The sequence below is a fragment of the Homalodisca vitripennis genome, chromosome 5, assembly GCF_021130785.1.
Source record: "Homalodisca vitripennis isolate AUS2020 chromosome 5, UT_GWSS_2.1, whole genome shotgun sequence".
Lineage (NCBI taxonomy): Eukaryota > Metazoa > Arthropoda > Insecta > Hemiptera > Cicadellidae > Homalodisca > Homalodisca vitripennis.
The window spans coordinates 113,674,291-113,694,019 of record NC_060211.1 but is presented as its reverse complement, the minus strand read 5'-3'; the positions used below and the strand labels follow the sequence as shown (position 1 = coordinate 113,694,019).

The 19,729-nt window shown below is 32.8% G+C and overlaps 1 protein-coding gene across 4 annotated transcripts in view; it reads left to right on the top strand.

Annotated features, from left to right (window-relative positions):
- LOC124362743 (zinc finger CCCH domain-containing protein 13-like) overlaps positions 1 to 17,524 on the top strand; it is an 80,411-nt gene extending 62,887 nt beyond the window's left edge. For all 4 annotated transcript variants that reach the window (XM_046817488.1, XM_046817485.1, XM_046817487.1 and 1 more), the window contains 5 exons: positions 273 to 371; positions 1,141 to 1,286; positions 8,282 to 8,478; positions 9,611 to 9,797; positions 14,756 to 17,524. In XM_046817488.1, the coding sequence (XP_046673444.1) occupies positions 273 to 371; positions 1,141 to 1,286; positions 8,282 to 8,478; positions 9,611 to 9,797; positions 14,756 to 14,775 (649 nt within the window). In that variant the 3' untranslated portion in view covers positions 14,776 to 17,524. The remainder of the gene's footprint in view (positions 1 to 272; positions 372 to 1,140; positions 1,287 to 8,281; positions 8,479 to 9,610; positions 9,798 to 14,755) is intronic.
- Positions 17,525 to 19,729: the final 2,205 nt, after the last annotated feature.

Below are 19,729 nucleotides of genomic sequence, written 5' to 3'. Positions count from 1 at the left end.
AACCTGTTACGCAGCATTTTGTGTGGTGTACGCTTACCTTGTCTATCATGCCTCAATACTCTCAGATTCTAGCCAGAATTAGTGGAACATTCCTGTTCTTCTGTTAATATGATATTGAAGGATTACACAAAATAATTAATTGCATTTGAGCTGTTCTGATCCATTAAGATGTCCCTGATAAACCTAATAATGGTCTAAAATGAATTATGTGCATATATAGGCAAAACAAGACTCTTGATCAATACTTAAAGTTGCATTTTTTTCTGTTGCAGAAGGGCCAGCAGCAGAGAAATGTTACGACGCGATGTTGAAGTAAGAAGACGTGAGGAGCGAAGATACTCACCTGAGAGAGGCAGCTATGAACGAGACAGGTACAATAGATTTACAATTAATTATTGACAGATGATAAGATTACTATGGAGAATATTATAAAAATATGAATTGAAATTCAGTTGATTTTAGAGAAAGTTTTAGACATCGGAGTGAGGTTTAATTTAAATTAATTATAAAGTTTATAATCTGTTTTATTTCAATACTCATTTGAAAAAATATAGGGGAGAAATATTTTATTTATTTGTATTTAGTATTTAGTTTTCATTAAAATGAATTTATTGATAGAAATTTTGTTTACTTATTAAACTGTCATGATGTCTTGAAATTAAAACAATTGATATACTAGCTAGTTTAACCTGTACTCAGTCCATATAGAATAGTAAATAATGAACATAGTACTTTGTCCATTATAGCTACACTTCTCTGTTAACAGCAGGTTAACATAAATTCTTCTTTTTTAATCATATTTTAAGATAAAACCAACTCAATTTTTTAAATAGAGAGTGCGATATAAAGTATCGCACTGTTCTACTATCTTGTATCATTGATAGTAGAAAAATAGCCCACAGAAATCGCTCTTAAAAATGGAAAGACCGTTAAATTTTTTAGATTAAATAGTATTTCTTCTTTTTTTTTACACATCCCCAAATTTTTACCATTTTAAGAGGATCCTGCCACAAACAACTCGAGATTTTATCTAGAGGCATAATTGAATTGAACAGTGAAACTGTTAGGCATACTTTAAGTCATTTATAAGTTTTAAATTCTTCGTCAATTATGCATAATAATGTTTTATGAATATTGCAGTGACTTAAGAGCACGTATCAATGAAAAGCGCAGTGAACCCCACGTGAGAGAAGAGAGAGAACACTCATCTAGACGGTATGAAAATGACAAAGAGAGACATGGGCGTCCACACCATTCTCCTGTGACTAGAGAACGAAGGCGAACAGGTAACTGAACTTAAGATATCTTTTATTTTGGGAATAAAATGTAATAAAATATTAATCCTTTCAGTGCCAACGTCTATTTTTACAGGCTTCTAAAAAAATGTGCAAGAGCGTCCATTTAACCAGACATCTATAAACAAATTTTTAAAAAATCAAAACCAAGACTAACTAACGTTTACAATATTGTTGAATTTTTATTCATTACAGAAAAATTGTTCTGAAGATTATATCACTTATTTGAGTTATATATTGACAAAAAATAACTAAATACAAATGGATTTCATTTGTTGCCTGCCTGTGTTGTTAGATTATTGTGTGGTTACTTAATGTTTATTTTCCAAATAGTATTTATTGCATTCTTTCAAATAATAGAGTATAACGAAGCGAACTAGATCACCAATAAGTGAGAACGTTCGTAGAGTGTTAGAAGAGGAGAATATGAGTGACGGTTTGTTTGAAATGTCGCGTGAAGCAGTAGCGATATGCTTGATTATACCGACTGTGACCCAGAATGACTTTCTACAGGTAATACATTAGATAATTTACTATTTAGGCACACTAGGTCAAACATAACTAATGATTTGACTTAGTCATAAAAAGGCGCGTGATCTAGGCCTATGTTTTCGCCACCACATAGGCCTAAGGGTAGACCACGTCTAGTGCCTTATTAATCTGAATTATCATCTGAATCTGAAGATGATACGGTTTGGCAAGAGGTTGGAGATGATTTAAAATGTGAATACATGTCATCTCTTTACTTACCAAGAACTATACTTCTACATGGTCTTAATTGATTTATATGTGAAATGGACTAACAAGTATATTTATTTTATTTCTGTAATCGTAGGTTGAAGCAATATAGTACAAGAAAATCTGAAAAACCTGTAACCGTTCTAAAAAAACAACCTACTATTTATAGTTGCAGGTGAATAAACTCCATCCAGCCAGTACATTTCATGGTTTGGTAGGATGTTCACCAGGAATAGGTTCCACGCCATCCTTACATTTCTCTATATGGTTGATACTGACTGCTCCTCTTGCCAAACCTTCAGAGCTAAACTGTGATCTATGTGTTCGCTGTCAACTACTGGTAGATGATGCCAATTGAGTTTCAAGTTACATTTTCCCAGGATAGAATCTAGCCATAAATGAAAGCATTATAAACTCAAACATAGTCAACTCGACAGTACATACAAAAAAAAACTGCATCGCTGGGGCATGAAATTGTGGAGACTTTGTGACTTGGTCACACATTATTGTATAAATGTTATTGTGTACCAAGGCGCAAAAGATGATGGTATGTTAGAAATTATTAAAGAATGGGTTAGGCTACACTATGTTTGTTTTAACTACGAAAGGGACTGTAGAAGATGGAATAAAAAGCAAATAAGGTGGAAAGTATGTCCGAATAACAAATAGACCAAAATTAATTAGAAGATACAATTATTTCAGGGGGGATGGATGGCTCTGATCAGATGTTGAATCCTTACTTCTATTATTATAATAATAGGAAAGCACTTCGCTCTTGGAGGAAATTGGCACTCAGCATTTTTGGATGAATGGTCTCTACCTGTTCTGTATACTTCTTGTGGACAGTCATCTCTGCTCAACAGTGGTGGTGCAGCAAAATATCTTCATAAAAAATTCTTTCCTTTCCATGTTTCCAAAAATTGTATGTGTATTTAAAACACTGATACAAAATTTAAGTATTTTCATATTCTTGTTTTTGATAGGTCTAAATGTTAAATCATTCCATTAGATAGTTTATATTTTTATAAAATATATGAATCATTTGTTTATGAATTATAACCAAATCCTGAAATAAGGCAACTAGACGTTTTTCATATAAGTGAATCTAAAAGGTTTATTCTTAAAGATAGATCAGTGAATTTGTTATGTTATGTACCATAATGCCTGTGGATGAGAACTAAGCACCATTTACTGTATGAGGAGTTTTTTAAAGATCAAGTGTTTTAGTCCAGAATTAACAAGTTACAGCATTTAATTATGGCGGCTATAAAAAATATATTTTGGCCTGACTCTTGATATAGTATAGGGAGCATTCGCTTTGGCGCTTTATCCAACATCACTTAGAAAAATGTCTGGCACTGAAAGGGTTAACTCGTTCTATTTTTCAGGATATTTGTTATAAAGAAAACTTTTAGAATACAAATATCAGTGTTAAAGTCAAATCTCTATGTTAAATGTAAAATACTGTCATAAGTATTGTGTAGTCATTAATGAAATAGTCTGAAGGAAAGTGTTTAGTGGCGGGGTAACGCTGGAACCTATTTCATGGAAACCCTTGTATAATGTATATATTAGTGTAAGTTATAGATTGCAGTAAATCGATTGTTTTTCATCCTTCAAATTCAAATTCTTTATTGTCACAGTTTACATAATACGAGGTGTGTCCAGAAAGTATCCGACCTTGACATCTGGCATGAACTGACGTTACTCAACGGCAACGGCAATCTGGTCCCCTTCAAAGTACTCCCCTCCACAAGCCACTACCTTATTCCAACGCTCCTCCCACTTCCGGAAACACTCCTTAATTTAAATTTCAGAAATAGCCAGAAGTCACAAGGAGCTATGTCAGGACTGTAGGGAGGCTGTCGTAGTTGGTTGATGTGAGATTGAGGTGGAAAGATTTGAGGAATGAGCTGGCGCGTTGTGGTGCAGGATCCAATCACGGCTTGTCCACAGTTCAGGTTGTTTCCTTCGCACTGCATCTCGTAGCCGCCTTAGGACCTCAAGATAATACTCCTTATTCACTGTCTGGTCTCTTGGAGCATATTCGTGATGAACAATTCCATCCTGGTTAAAAAAAAAAAAACTGTCAGCATTGTCTTGACATTGCTTCGACTTTGTCTTGCTTTTTTTCGGCCTTGCTCTTCTCGAGTTTTCCACTGTCAAGATTGAGCCTTTGTTTCAGGGTCGTAGCCATAAACCCATGACTCATCACCAGTAATAACTTTTTGTAAATAGCCCCGGGTCACTTTGTATTAAATCCAGATTGTCCTGTGTGATTTCAAGTCGACAGTTCTTTTGGTCTTCTGTCAGCAGCCGGGGAACAAATTTTTCCGAAACACGGTTCATTTTTAAATCTTTGTGTAAAATGTTACAAACTGACGATTTTGGTATTCCTAAATCTTCTTCCAGCTCTCGGACAGTCAGTCGACAGTTTTCATTAATTGCTGCACGAACATGTTCAACATTTTCAGCGTTTCTGGCCGTTGAAGGCCTGCCAGATCGGTCATCACTCTCCACTGATATGTGGCCATTTTAAACCGCCTAAACCACTCTTTTATTTGTGTATTGTCCATAGACACGTCACCATAAACTTTCCGTATCATAGTAATCGTCTCTGATACTGAATGGCCAAGTTTTTGGCAAAATTTAATGCAAATGCGACGCACACATACAGCAGTACTGTACGGAACAGAGCGCTGTGACTCACTGAGTGACCGGATCGTATTCAATGCCTAATATGGGAAGGAGTAGGCTCGCCCCTCCCCTCCAATAACCGGTTCAAGCCGGTCGGTTACGCTGCGGCCGCCTACTGGTTGGCGGTCTGATACTTTTTGGACAGACCTCGTATACATTCTTTTAATCCAGCACAGCTGGAAGAACGGGTGACATTGTCAAGATATAAAATAGAACTTAATTTTACTATCAGTTATGAAACATTGTCAAAGTCAAAAGTTCAATTAATTAAGTATAATGTTATACAGTTAAATATGTACAATGTTAATATAAAACCGTTATAAAAATAAAATGTATAAATTTATGTATATATATTTATAATGTTATTAAATTATTGTATCTCAGATACTTTTCAGTAGAGTAATATTATTTTTCTTTTGACATATCTGAAACTTTTATTTTAAATTCATTGTCTTAAATACATATGTCTGCAATGTAGTCATACTATGTATGACACAACTACACAGCAATGCATAAAGTATTCAAATCTAAATTGCTGTGGGAATAATATTTAAGGTTTGTCTCCTAGATCGTGCAACAAATGTTGGAAATCCAACATGAGTAACACAGAGTTTATTTGCCATTGAGGAATTTTTCAGCAGAAAAAATGGAATTGTGTGAAAAATACGACTAGCTGAAAAACAGGAATGAGTCAGTTTTGATACTAAGCTTTAAAAGCAATTGTCTGTAATGATTAACACATTCACTGCTGCCTGAATATGTGCAGTCTTTCCCCATGTGCTGCACTCTTGATTAGTATTTATACATAATATATTTATATAATATCATGTATATATATTAGTTATGTCATTCTCACAATATATATACATTGATATATGATGGACGCACATGTGCGTCCATAGCACATGACCTAGAATTTTCATTGTCATATGCTGAAAGCGCATTTGTGCGTCCATGTTTATTTCACCATGACTACCAAAATTTCGTCTTTGGATATTCTATTATTAGCCTGTTTATGTAACAACTAATTACGATTGATAACATTTTTGGTCAATAATGTAATTTTGTTCTCTTATGAACAAAATCGTGGTATAGATTTTGTAAAATACGCGTAGTTTGACAAATGGAAAATCAAAATAAAACATTCTATAATTTTAAAAAATGTATTTTATATATTTACAGTAAAATATATGTACAACAAATCCTTGAATTTGACATCTGAATTTAGGAACTGGCGCTTCATTTGTGGTATTCCGTAAAACATGCCAAACATAGTCCGGGATAGCCGGGACAAGCTAGGCAGTGATAAATTGTATCCATCCTTTTGCCCTTGGATTTGCAGTTCCTACACTTCTTCCTCATCGTTTTGCCATTATTTCTTGAAATTAAAGAGTTTATGCAACATGCTATAAAAAATACTATCAAAGTTATGAACAAAGTGGGTTTATTTTCAGTAATATGGTACTAATTTGCTTATTGCTAATTGTAAATTATATAAATGTATCTTACCTGTTTGGCATTTAGATGGGAAATGATCCTTTTCCTTGGGGCTTAGAGCTAAAGCTAAGCGGGGTTTATTGGCCAATAGAGCTTTGATAACAACAAGTCTGTAATCATACAGAGTCATTTTGTGCCAATAGCATATTTATTGCAAAGCAAATATCCATTTATTATCATCATCTGCAGGTAGTGTACAAAAACCTTTTTGTACCAACGTAATGTTTTACGCTCACAGGGATAGTAGGCCATCAATTGATCCTTTCTATCTACCCCTGACATGTATGTATTGTATTTAATAATGGGCAAAGGTTTTTGCACTCTAGCTCCACGTTTGTTTGTTGTATCAGTAAGTTCATTACTGTGTTCAGTAGAAATATACATTACTGTCCTCTTGTCTTGCCATTTTCCTACCATAACATGGTCCTCGGAGTACTGAGCAATGGTTTCTCCTTTCCGCAACTTCTTCTTTATAACATCTGGAGGGTTCTCTTGCCGGTTTGCTTGCAAGGTTCCTGTGCAGTATATGCCCTTTTCTAGAAGAGATTTTGACAGGTAATGGGAATTGTAGAAATTGTCCATGTAAATTGCATGGCCATTGTTTTCTTTCCCCTCTACCAAGTGCTTCACCACTTTACTAGTATGACCTTTGCCACCCAATTCGTCTTGTTGGCCAGTATAAATCAGAGTGTTGAGGGCGAGTCCATTTGGTTCAGTGAGGGTATAAATTTTTATACCATACTTGTGGCGTTTATTTTTTATGTACTGTCTAAAAAACAAACGTCCTCGCCACAGTACCATAGCCTCATCTAGACTAAGTTCCTTTCCCGGATAGTACACATTTTTCATTTTGTCATTAAAATGATCAACAATCATTTGAATCTTGAAAAGCCGGTCATCATTTTCTTTATTGTTGTTGCAGAAATGTAAGCAACGCAAAATTATCAAGAAACGATCACGACTCATGTAGTCAGAAATGATATTTTTGAACAATTGATCTGTTTTCCAATAATCATTTATACGTGGAATGATGATATTTCCCATGTGAAGGAGTAATCCTAGATAAACCTTGAATTCATTCATTGTCAAGTCCTTCCATTTATTTATACGGGAATGTACTGCCAAGTCTGCATTAGTGAAAAAAACTTCAGAGGCATAATTGTTTGTCATGTCAATAATCTTTTGCATGAAATCCTCATCAGCTATCAAATTAAAATAATCAATAGGTGTGCCATCCCCTGGCAAAGGTACAAGTAGTTCATTTGGTCTGGTATGGTGTAAATTAACAAGATTGATTTGCTCATTCCATTTTACCTGAGGTAGCCTATCCGCACGTCTAGGCCTAGGCCTAGGTCTTACAGGTTGATTTTCATTTTGGTTCTCATCACAAGCCTCATCTTGTATGTCATCATTAGTGGTAACATTACCAATATCAGGCTCTAAAATCTCTGATTCAATTTGTGGATCTTCAAAAACCAAATGTTCAAAGTTTGTTTGCTCAAAATCATCTTCAGATTCACTGTTTGAGTCTTGTTCTGGCACATATTCATCTTCATTCTCTAAGTAAAAATCTTCATCGGAATCCACATACAACTCGTCCAATTCACTCACTGTAAGATTGTTTACATCAATATACTTATTCACTGTACAAGATCGTTTGGGCCCGGTAGACGGACCCGCTTCTTCATCACTCATTTTCAATATTTGTACTGACACTGAATTATAAGCAAACTGCAAACGAATCACACAGTAGCACAGCAAACAACCTAACCAACAAGTTTGCATTACCCATAATCCCACAAAACTGTCAGCTGGATATGAAAATGGCGGACATCCACGTCGCTGCACGAAGCGCGCAAGTGCGCCTGCAGCACATCGGGCGAGCATACGCCAAGCGCGCATGTGCGTCCGCAGCAGTGAACGTGTTAAAGGTTTACAAATATTATTTAAGGATGATTAGTGCTCAATTAGTTCTTACATCCTCTTTTCTATTTTGTTTTGTGCATTAGCACTTATTAGCATTAGCAATTTTTAAGATATTGTGGAAATTGTAGGATCTGTAGAACGTCATGAAGGGTCTCGGCCCAGCCGAGGGGAGCAGTGGGAGCGGGAGGGAGGTGAGCGGCGGAGGCGACACAGCCGGGAGCGAGAGGACAGAGGCCGTGAACGCTATGAACACTCAGATGATTATGAGGAGAGGCGACCATCTTCTTATAAGACTGATTATGAGCCTAAGAAGTTTTACAGAAGCGTAAGTTGTTCTCACAATATTTTTTTCTTTATATTATTTCTCTCAATTGTTATTTTAGCACATGTTTATTATTATTACTCATGTCTTGTCACAAGGTACCCATAGCCAAAACGACATTACTAACATATTGTTAATTATTTTATGTGGCTTGGGATACCTCAAAGTTATTCCAGCATTGTTGCAGTCTTGATGCTTCAAGGAATCTTGATTACTAAAGTTTTTCATACAGGATAGTAAATAAAGTTATTAACCAAATCCTAAGGAATTACATCTCCTCAACATTTTAGTTCATGATAGAGACAAAGCAGCAAAGAATGAGAGGTTGATAACCAAAACCTTAGCTACCCACATGTATAGAGTTACATGTATGTGATACATCAGGTTAACTGCTTATTGCACCTTTTACATATAATGTTCAGAATAACTCTTAAACTGTTGCCTAATATTTTTAGTTACTACAATATTAAGTCATACAGTATTAACCCTTAAATTGTCACATTCTTGGATTCGCTGGAACACCCAGGCGCTGGTTTTAGTTACATACTAAGATTCCCCAGCTCCAAATATTTATTCTCATTTTAGGAGTTTTTTACAAAATGTTTTTAAGGTTCAATAAATAAAGTAAACAATTTAAAATGTTTAACTAACTTCTCAAATAATGTCAATTTGTTGAGTAATTACAACATATTACCACTATCACACAACTGTCTATGATTAAACATCGGAAAACTCTTTGTAAAATATCAATGTAACCGTTCCTGGACTCGAGTACAATACAAATCATGTGCTGTCCAAGAAGTTCAAGTAATGTCCACTAGATTGATTGCACCACCAACTGGACAGCTATCTACTAGACATTTTTAACATAATAGAACACCACGTACCGATACAATGAAAATAAACAGCTGGTAATATGAAAACTAGTATACTTTGTTCATACTAGTTTGTTCACAAAACTACAGTTGCACAGCATATCTAGCGAATGGCTGTTGTTCTCAAAACTAGAGTTGCAAGATATATTTCGGGCCCGAGAGCTAAAAGGTTAAATAAATAAATTTCTTAATAAAAGAAATCATTAGTCAATTTTTTTTACTTTTATAAATGTAATTCTAACAAAACTTATATGTTGCAGTACGAGGAGAAGGAATTTGTTCCACTGCCAACTCGTGGTAGGGGTGGACCTCCCATGCGCCGAGGGGTTCCCCCTATCATGCGTGGCAGAGGCATTGTCCGTGGCATCAACAGAGGGTTTCGTGGAATCATGGTTCCTCGTGGTGTTCCTAGAGTTCCTTTTCTGGGGATGCGGGGATTCCCTCCACGTAAGTCAACATTCTAACACCTCCAAGTCTTCACCTTCAAGACTACTTTCGAAGATTCTGTTTACTTTCAACTGCGGTTGTACATCAGTGACATCTTGATGCTTCTGTAAAATTGTTTCTTTGGACAATGTGTTTCCTTATAATAGATTTTACGCATTAGATGAACATATGTTGTTACTTTATTTTTAATTATTTTTGTAGGAATTGGTTTTTATAGCTGACAAAAATATTTTTATATTGTTTTTCATTACCATTTATGTTGTTTTATGAAAGAAATGTATTCCTTTACATTTCTCTATTCTTAAATTTCTTTAATTAATGAAATAATAACTGCATTACACTATTAAACAATGGATATATTCATTTATTGTGTGTTTAATTTCAGAGATTTAATTTTTTGATTTTAAACCACTGTTAAATATAGGGTACATATTTTAATGAATAAAATTGAGTTTTTTACTAAATGTAATGATAAGTCATTTAAAATTTGCAGCGTGAAATCATAATTAGTAGGGTTATGACAATATTAATAATACAGATTATACTTTATAAAGAAAAAGTTCAAGGTTTGTAAAAATATGAAAATGTATCATTCATAGAAAATATGAACTGTAGAGAGAGAGTGAGAGACTAGTACTTTAAGTTACAAGTACGATAAGTTTAGAAATGTTTCCGCTAAACTGTGCTTTTCAGAGTTATTAGATTTCATTCACACTTGTCAGTTTTTGCTCAGGCCAGCAACAAGTTAAGGAGAACAAGTCAACAAGGAACGTTTGGAACATAAACACTGCCTTGTTAGACAATCTGTGTATCCAGAATATGATAATAGTCTATATCATACTTTCCAAATATATCTTGGTGAATTATATTTGTAAAGGGATCCGTTTTAATTTTAATACATCAGGATTTAGAAATTGTCAAATAACCTGGTAAGTTTATTTTCCAAAATTTAAGGGTTGAAAATGTAATAACACACAGAAATTCAGAGGATGTTTGACTTGTACCTGGACTGAGTTAAAACCTGCTCTTGTGAATGTAACCTAATAGGAACGAATTCTTTGACCAATTTAACTCAAAAAATTTAATATAATAACATTTTTTACTAAATTAGACATTTATGATTTTTTTTTTCTTTTTATTGTGTGTGTTGAAGTTAGAACAAAAAAGAGAGTTAAAATATATTTCAACAAAACCGTCATTTGTATAATTAGTTGCTTCTGAAACAATTTCTAAGTTTGAAACACAACAGTTTTATAAAAATGATACATTTTACAATTGTCTTCAAAATATAAACACTGTCTAATGATAATTAGACTCTGTAGGCTGTGAGTATGATTTTATTAATATTTCACACAAGGTTGTTAAATAATTCAGATTGAGTTGGTTACAGATTTGATCAGTCATTTTCGAAAACTTAGTTAAAATTAGGGGTGCACTGGTTTTAAGTATGAAAGGATCCATTACTGTGTCATACTCTGTTATAGTATATTGAATTTCAAAATGGCTATTGCTATAGTATTGTCTATAGCAATAGCCAAAACTATAACTCTAGACTTGTAATAAATTACTATTGCTTGGTAAATGTCCAGGTCTACATTTGGAATATCAGTTAGATTATATAATCAACTGCTAGTTTAGTCAAGAAACTAAACTTATGAGTAAGGCTGCTAGTAACTAGAGGTCTATTTATCCTTGATTCACCCTCAAATTTTAACATTTTACTCAGTAAATGTCATATGTTTGATGTGTTATTGGCTTTGTAACATAGAATAAACTTCATGTGCATTGATTAAGAAAATGAAAATGCATACTTGCGATGGTCTAATCCAAAATGTTTGAATCTCTATTCCGATTCTGAATCTTTAAAAATCGATAGTCAAATTTCAAATCCTTGTAGTTTGATTTGAATAAAATCGGCATCAAACCTATTTCTGTAATTCTTAAACAGTTGGAGACCATATATGCCACCATTAATTAATTATTAGCAATGAACCAATATACAGGGTGTTCATTTGAAAACTTCAAACTCATATTAAAAGACTTATAGCCCAAGTAGCAAAATTCTGTAAACGGAAGTGTATAGTACTAATTGGGGGTATAAAAAAATATATTTTCAAAGTGGGGGTGCTCACCCCCATGCCCCCTGTGTACCCAAAACACTCAGCAGTGATCCTGTTTTTCAAGTCTTGGACACCAGTGGGATGTGTTTTAAAACTACTGATTTCAAGTGACTCCCACAAAAAAGCCTAAGGGTGTTAAGTCACCCCTAAGCCTAAGGGAGACCTTGTCGGCCACTCAATTGATCCTCTTCTACCGATCCTGCTTCTATCCTCTCTCAAATTAAAGCAGGTTAGGAATACTCTATAACACATGACATGTAACAGGCTTCACTTGAGTCTCATGCAAAATTTCAAGGCTATATATAGGTCTTTTCATTAATGGAATATCTGAAAATGGACAGGCAACCAGCCATAAAAGAAATTTTTTTGTCAGCCTACTAAGTGACAAATGTCAATGACGCTCAGCCAAATCCCACATAATAACATGCACCATCATGAAACTCGTTCTTGTGTATGTAATGAAGTTTCAAATTTAAAATCTACAGATGAAATCATTCTCGAGATATCCTGTGGATAGTTAGGTTAAAACTGTCTCTTTAGTAATTTATTGTTCTTGGTTTTTTTTATTTTTCCTTTGTCTCTTTCATCTTTTTATCCTTCAATTTTCTTCTTTTCTTTATATTTATTCCTTCTACATTTTATACTCGAAACATTTTTTCTGATCTTTGATTTATGATCTTTGGATACAAACTCCTTGCTTCTACAGATGTTGAGATTTTATCTTTAATAATAGTTTTTCTAATCAAATATAAAGTGAGTGTATTTTTCTGATGCTTTAAGACCATTTTCAAATTAACACTTTTTATCTCAAAGATTTTCAGATGGTAGCTATTTAAAGTTTTGATAGTAATAGTTATTTCTCAGTTATTAGGCATTGATTAAAAAATGAAAAGAGTTACGACTATTTTAGTTCTCTTTTATTATTAGATTGGAGTGTTAATGTACTTTAATTACTGGTTTTCACATCATTTAGAGCTGCTTTTTAAAATTAAAATAGAACATGCAAAAAGGCATAGCAAAATTAGTTTTTACATTCATCCAATGACTAGAATAGTCGTAACTGTTTTATTATTTAACCTATTCCAAAAATATGATACCATTGAATTTGTCATTAAATTTCAAACAAAATACCATCCTTGCAAAATTGTTGTACGATTAAACAATTTTTTATATATTTAATTTTTTAAAACATTCGAGTCTACGCTCGAGCCAGACTCGAGCGCCATTGTTTAAACCCCCGGCCGCGCTCGAGCGTGACTCGAGCACAGCTTTGCCGATTTGATATACGGAGTTGCTCGAGTGATATTCGAGTGCCGTCTGCTGCATTAGAAAGCCAGCTTTGATGGTTAGTTCAGAAAAAATTCCGCTAGGGCGCTACTACGTCATACCCGCTTGAGGCTTTTTGTTTATCCACTGACGTGGCCTGGCGTGTCGTCAGTCTGTCTACGACAACAATAATTTTTTTAGCATTTAAAATTTTTTTGGTAATTAAAATTATTTGTAAATATGTATATAGTAAATGCCTTTAAAAACATTGAAATTACTTGTTTTATTTATTCAAAAGTTAGTTTTTCAAGTAACACAAGACATGCGGGAGTTTTTATTTTTCTTCAAAAAAAGAAAACTTTTGGAATTTAAAAAAAAAAATATTAGATTTTATAGGAATACAGTTTTGCATATCCATTTAAAGAGGAAAGATAGAACTTTCAATAAAATATAATATCATATACATAATATTTAACAGTTTTTCTAAAAAAAAAAATCTGAAAACCAATGAATTTAATGCAGACCAGGCTATAAAAACAGCAAATTGCAAGCCAGACTCCAATGTGTTAAAAACTTAATGCCACCATTTTGAAACAGAAGGTATAATTTTTGTTTAATGTTTTATAAATGTCCCTTCAATTAGCTTAAAATAAATGTAAAGTCAAGTTATTCACTTTAACCGAGGCATTATAGGATATTTTTCATAAACTATTTTGTTTGTTTTTGCCTGGTACCATTTTCTGAAGTTTTGCTAACCTCTTGTGATACACTGTATGTATGTATGTGTATATATATATATATATATATATATATATATATATATATATATATATACATATATACATACATACATACATGCATAGACCTTTTAAAACAATTATATGTGTGTGTGCCAATCATATATTTAAATTTTTTAATAATTAAAAAAATCATAACTTTTTCTAATATTTAATTTTCTAATTTTTTTAAATATTTAAATAAGCAATTTCCTTCTTCCTACTTTCCTATCCTTCCTTTATTTCCTATTTTTCCTTTTCTTGGATTCTTCCTGTTTTTTTATTATTTAGTTTTTTATGGTTAATAAACATTTTATTACAAATATTGTCATATGTTGATTTATTGTTGAAGATAGAGCTTGTATTTACTATTCTAAATTTAATCACTACATTTAAATCACAACAACCAACATTTATAACTTTTTATTTTGTGACACCTTTCAATATCAATGATATCTTCTTCAGACACATCACAAAAGTAAATACAGATTAAACAATACAGATGTTTGTATTTACTTTTGTGATGTGTCTGAAGAAGATAGCCTTGCTATCAAAAGACCTCTCATAATAAAAAATTCTAAATATTGTTTCTTGTAATTTCAATGTAGTGTTGTTTTATTTTTGTTTAAAAGCGGCTACAACACATTAAAAATTAAAAACCGAATACATTTAGTAACAGTTTTGATTTCTTTTATTAAATCTTGCTAATTTATTTACCTGTATAAATTATCTCATGTACGTGTCCCCTCCCCATTCTCTAATAACCAAGCAATTACACTGTTATTTACTTTTGCAGGATTTTTTCCTCCCTACTGAGCGATCTTCAACGTCAAGCTGGTTAAAAACATTTATCTGTGCTTTACTATTACTTTTCATAACCTGTAGATTTGTGTTTTCAAACACATTAAAAATATAATAAAATATTTGTTGACATGAAACATGTGAATCAACCCAAAAAACATGGGTGTTGTATGTGAACAAAAACTTGTCATTGTCACCAATTTCTTTCCTTGGTTTTTGAAATAATAAGAAACGCAAATAAAAAAAAACTCCCTGTTGTCATACTTTATAAGTAAACTAAGGTAATAAAACTGGAATATAATTAATAAATGCGTCATTAGTAAATAGTTAAGTTTTGTATACATTTGTCACAACAAAGATTTTTGTTGTCCTTTTTATTGGTGTATTGTTTTATTAAGTGGATATGTAGTTTGGCTGAACAAAGTATCATTTTAAAGGAGTATCTGCTAATATTTTGTATTTCCCATACAAGTACAATAAACTCTCAACTATCCATAGAGATGGCTAGTACAGATAACATGAATAATCTGCTTTCAATTTATATGTACAGTATTACAATAAAAGAACATAAAGTATTATTTATAGGTACCAAATATGAATGTCACGCCCTAACAATTGTGCTCTGTAAATAATCTCATAGCACTACTTTCTGTACATAGTTCTATACACAGTACTCTATTGTAGTTTAATTCTTCCATCATTTCTGATCATTTTTAATAACTAAAAATATTTAGAAAACACTTATAGATTTAACACTTAAAGAGTAGAGTTTAGTGAGATTGTATCCCTCTGTATACTGACAGTTTTACACATGTAGTCTCCTCCAGACTATGGCCGTAGCTTCTACAGATACAATGTTTACTGCTGTGGACTGAGAGTTACCTATTTTAAATATTAATATAGAAAGCAATATTTCATAAACATGGATGAAATCGTGTCATGACATATTTGTTGAGAAGAATAAATAAAGTTTCAATGTAATAAAACATGTAAGACCTTAGATTAATTCATATATTTATTAATAGTTAAAGTTGCAAAATTACTTCAAAATCACATTTTTTCATAAAATGTACTAGTAAATAAATTTAATTAAAAAATAAAACTGTATTATAAGTTCTAAAAGTCAGTCGCTGTAGATGCTTTGGTGTGATAATAGAAAAACATTGAGGAATACATTTATTAACACCGGTAACACTCCAAATAGAAACCTTCCCATTACTCTATGTACAGGTTGCCAGCCCCAAAGAAAACTTTTTCCTGGTATCACAAAGAACTCAAATTTAAACATGTAAAGCAGTGCCCGGATATATAAGCAATAAGTTTAACATTGAAATAAATTTTTTAAATGTAGTCCCTATGGGAATAATCTCCGGGAATGGAGACTATGAGTAAAAACTTCAGTCCTGAGAAGAAAATAATCCACCTGTAAGGTCCTACAACCATAGTCTGGTCAGAGACAACACGTGCAAATATGTCATTCCCTTGTCATCAAATTGTTAATACTTTCATAAACTTACAAAATTTATTTCAGTTTATATTTTAATATACAGTGTTTAATGGAAATGTCACAGATAGTCTGTAATGGGAATAAACAATCCGTGAATAATTGAGAGTTTACTGTAAATGTTTATACACTCTTACTTTCTTGTTTGAAGCATTTTTTAAGATTTAAACTTCTGTATTAGACTTCTTTCTTTGTGAGAAAACTAAAGTTAAACGGTCTAATATTATCCATGTTTATCCAATGTGATTGGTTATGAATTGAAAGGAGTTTAATAAATAGATGCTTTGTACCATGATTTTTTCATATGGAAGAAAATTGCAGAACTGATAGACAATATTGTGGTTCGGTACCAGGTATCGGAAGAGCCAAAGTGTTTGTGTTTATTTCTTTCATGGTGTTGTAATATTGATCCTGTCAATCCATACATGTATGTACTCTAATACTTTACTGATGGTGGGCTTTTCTAATCAACTTGTGTAAAAAGTGTCTTACTAATAATATTTTTATGTTGTAGGAACCATAATATTAAATTTACTTAATAGAAATAAGGCAAAAATCATCTAAATTAAGTTTTTTTTATGAAATGACAAATACAACACCAAAATTTATATGTAAATACTTAATTTGTAATTAAAACATATGTATTGTTTTTCTCATCTATCAAATTGATTTCTTATTCTAAATGTGACAAATGATTTTGAAAGGGATTTTTGTTGTCTTAACAATATTTGAAAAACTATTCTTATTTTCTTACTCAGCTCCAGTAAAATAAGAAAGTTCTTTTCCTATCAAAAAGTCAAATTAAATGTTGTCTTAATGCTTGTAAATTTTAAACATGATATAAATTCTAATGGTTGTTTACTATTCCACAATATCAATCCAGTTAAAAACAGTTCCAGCAAGTTACCTGACACGGAGTTCATGATATGTTATTTTTATATTTTCGTCATGTTTAACAGAACAAATCTTGTACAAGTATACATGAGAAGATGTGTATGTTTCAACTGTGCAATTCTAAGTTAATTATATATTTCGTTTTCATATCATACAAAACTTCCTTTTTACACTATTTTTAGATTTAGTTATACTTTTTCTTATTTAAAACGAGTTCATTATTTAAAATTTCGCTAAAGAAATTTTTATCTGAATTTCAATTTTGTGAATTGTAACAAAAATGTTGTTTTCCTGTATTTAAGTTACTTTGCATAATTTTGTTTTGTTACCAATATTTGAATTGAAATTAAATCATTAAAATACCTATATTATGTTTATATATTCCTTTACATCTTCAGTTCTCAATGCAGGGTTACCTGTGCTACCCTGGATCAAGCCATTTTCTTCTGGATTTCAAACCGGTGCCGTTTGGTCCTAGTGTTTAGATTACTGCCCAGTTTTTTATGGTTATTGTACATTGCATATCTACCTGAAGTTCTGTTTTAATTATATGAGGGCTATTTTTGTTCAACTGTTTCATAAAATAAAACTGATGAGCATAATAAATTAATTTATTATAAAAAATTACATACATTCTATGTAATAGTATGATACCACATGTCGCTACACCAGGCTTAGCTGAGGTTGCATGCAAAATTCCAAATTTAGCTTATTTCATTCTCGAGATCTCCTTCTGACAGATAAACAGACAGACGTTCATCCAAAAAAAATTTCAAATTTAGCTTATTTCATTCTCGAGATCTCCTTCTGACAGATAAACAGACGTTCGTCCAAAAATAGAAGTTGGTATGAAAATGAAGCATTATATGATACATTCCAATTTTTGTTCATTAAATTGGGTTTCATGTCAGTGTTTAAATAATTAAAGTCTACACATCAAGACACTATAAAATGATGAGTATGTGCTGGGATAGTTAGGCTACCTACGTATGTTAACACGTTCCCTGCATTTTTAATATACTACAAAAATTACTTGGGTGCGAAACGAGTAACTGGTTACTCGTGCTTGAACATAACAAATAACGTGTTGGGGAACCAATGTGGCAACTCTGGAACATAATCAGACACCATTAAACGAGTAACCGGTTACTCATAACGCATACAAGTAAAGTGTTGTTGTTTATTAGTAACAGTAAATCATTTACTGTGATAGGCTTCGCTTGAGTGCAGCAAATAATAAGGTTACGTTTCAACATAATCGCCATTTTAATTAAGGCATTTTTTTACTAGGGTAAAAGCTTTCCAATACCCTCCTCGTAGAATGTAACCGCCAGTGTCTTGAAATGGGTTTTGGAGTGCATTGTTTGTTCAGAAGCTCTGCCTTCCTAGTCACTTGTTCAATTCAGGGAACAGATGAGTGGTCTGGTGCTAGGTTAGGACTATAAGGCTCTTGAAATCCGTTAAAGCAGCACTGTAAGGAAGGACATTGTTGTGGATGTGGACAATTCTATAATTCCTCTTCTAAATGGCTCTCCACTGGCTGTAAGAGTTCCACAGGCAGTATATCTTTTTGGTACAAAAACACGGTAGGCATGATCTTGTTTTTTAGGGTATTTTTGGGGTTTGTTTCGACATTTTAATGCATCCATTGTTGTGAATGCATTTAGTAAACTGCTCCATTCGTCGAGCTATGTGGTCATTGGACAACATTTTGGAACCCATTAAACACAATTTCTTGTAATGTAGGTATTTCGTTATGATAATGTTTAGGGGCAGTCTAGAAATGTCAGAAGATTTGTTAGACACTTACTAATGATAAACCTTCTATTGTCTCATTCAATGAGGTCTTCCTATGTGACTTTAGGACCTTCGTTTCCTTCATCATGACCACCAACTCCGCTATTTTTAAATTTGTTGCACTGCACTGTCACCCATAAAGTTTTCACCGTATATTTGTGACATTCTTTGACGAATTTCATGTGTGTTTAGTCTTATAGCTTGTTATAATCGAATAACACAGCATTTCACCAGGGAATCAGTGGTCATGTTTTGGTTTTTTGGATTAACTTGTCAAAGTGTTTTGAAACTCCTTGTCATAGGTGAATCACTGAGATGCAACCAACCACTTCCTGTTCAGGAGCAGGTGAAAGTTGATAGAAGCCAAAATCTGGGCAAAATATGGGGATTATTAAAAACTTCCAATTTGAACTTGACCACAATTTCATCAATGGTTTTTAAGATGTGTGAGGTTGAGCGTTGTCATGCACAAACACAATACTATGTGTCAGAATACCAGGACACTTGTTTTGGATCGCTCTTATTCTTTTTATAGTAGGCTTCAGATGTAATGATCACACCATGTTCTATAAAATATCGGAGTAAGATGCCTTAGTATCTCAAATAACTGTTCCATGACTTTACTCGGTGATGAAGTATGGTGGGCTTTTTTTGGCTTGCTTTGAGAAGTCTTTATTGCTTTGACTGTTATTGTGTATAGAATTTTATGCATCTATAGCAGTACTCATAGTTTCGTTGTTATCTGTGAACAGTTTTGGTACCAAAAAGCACAAA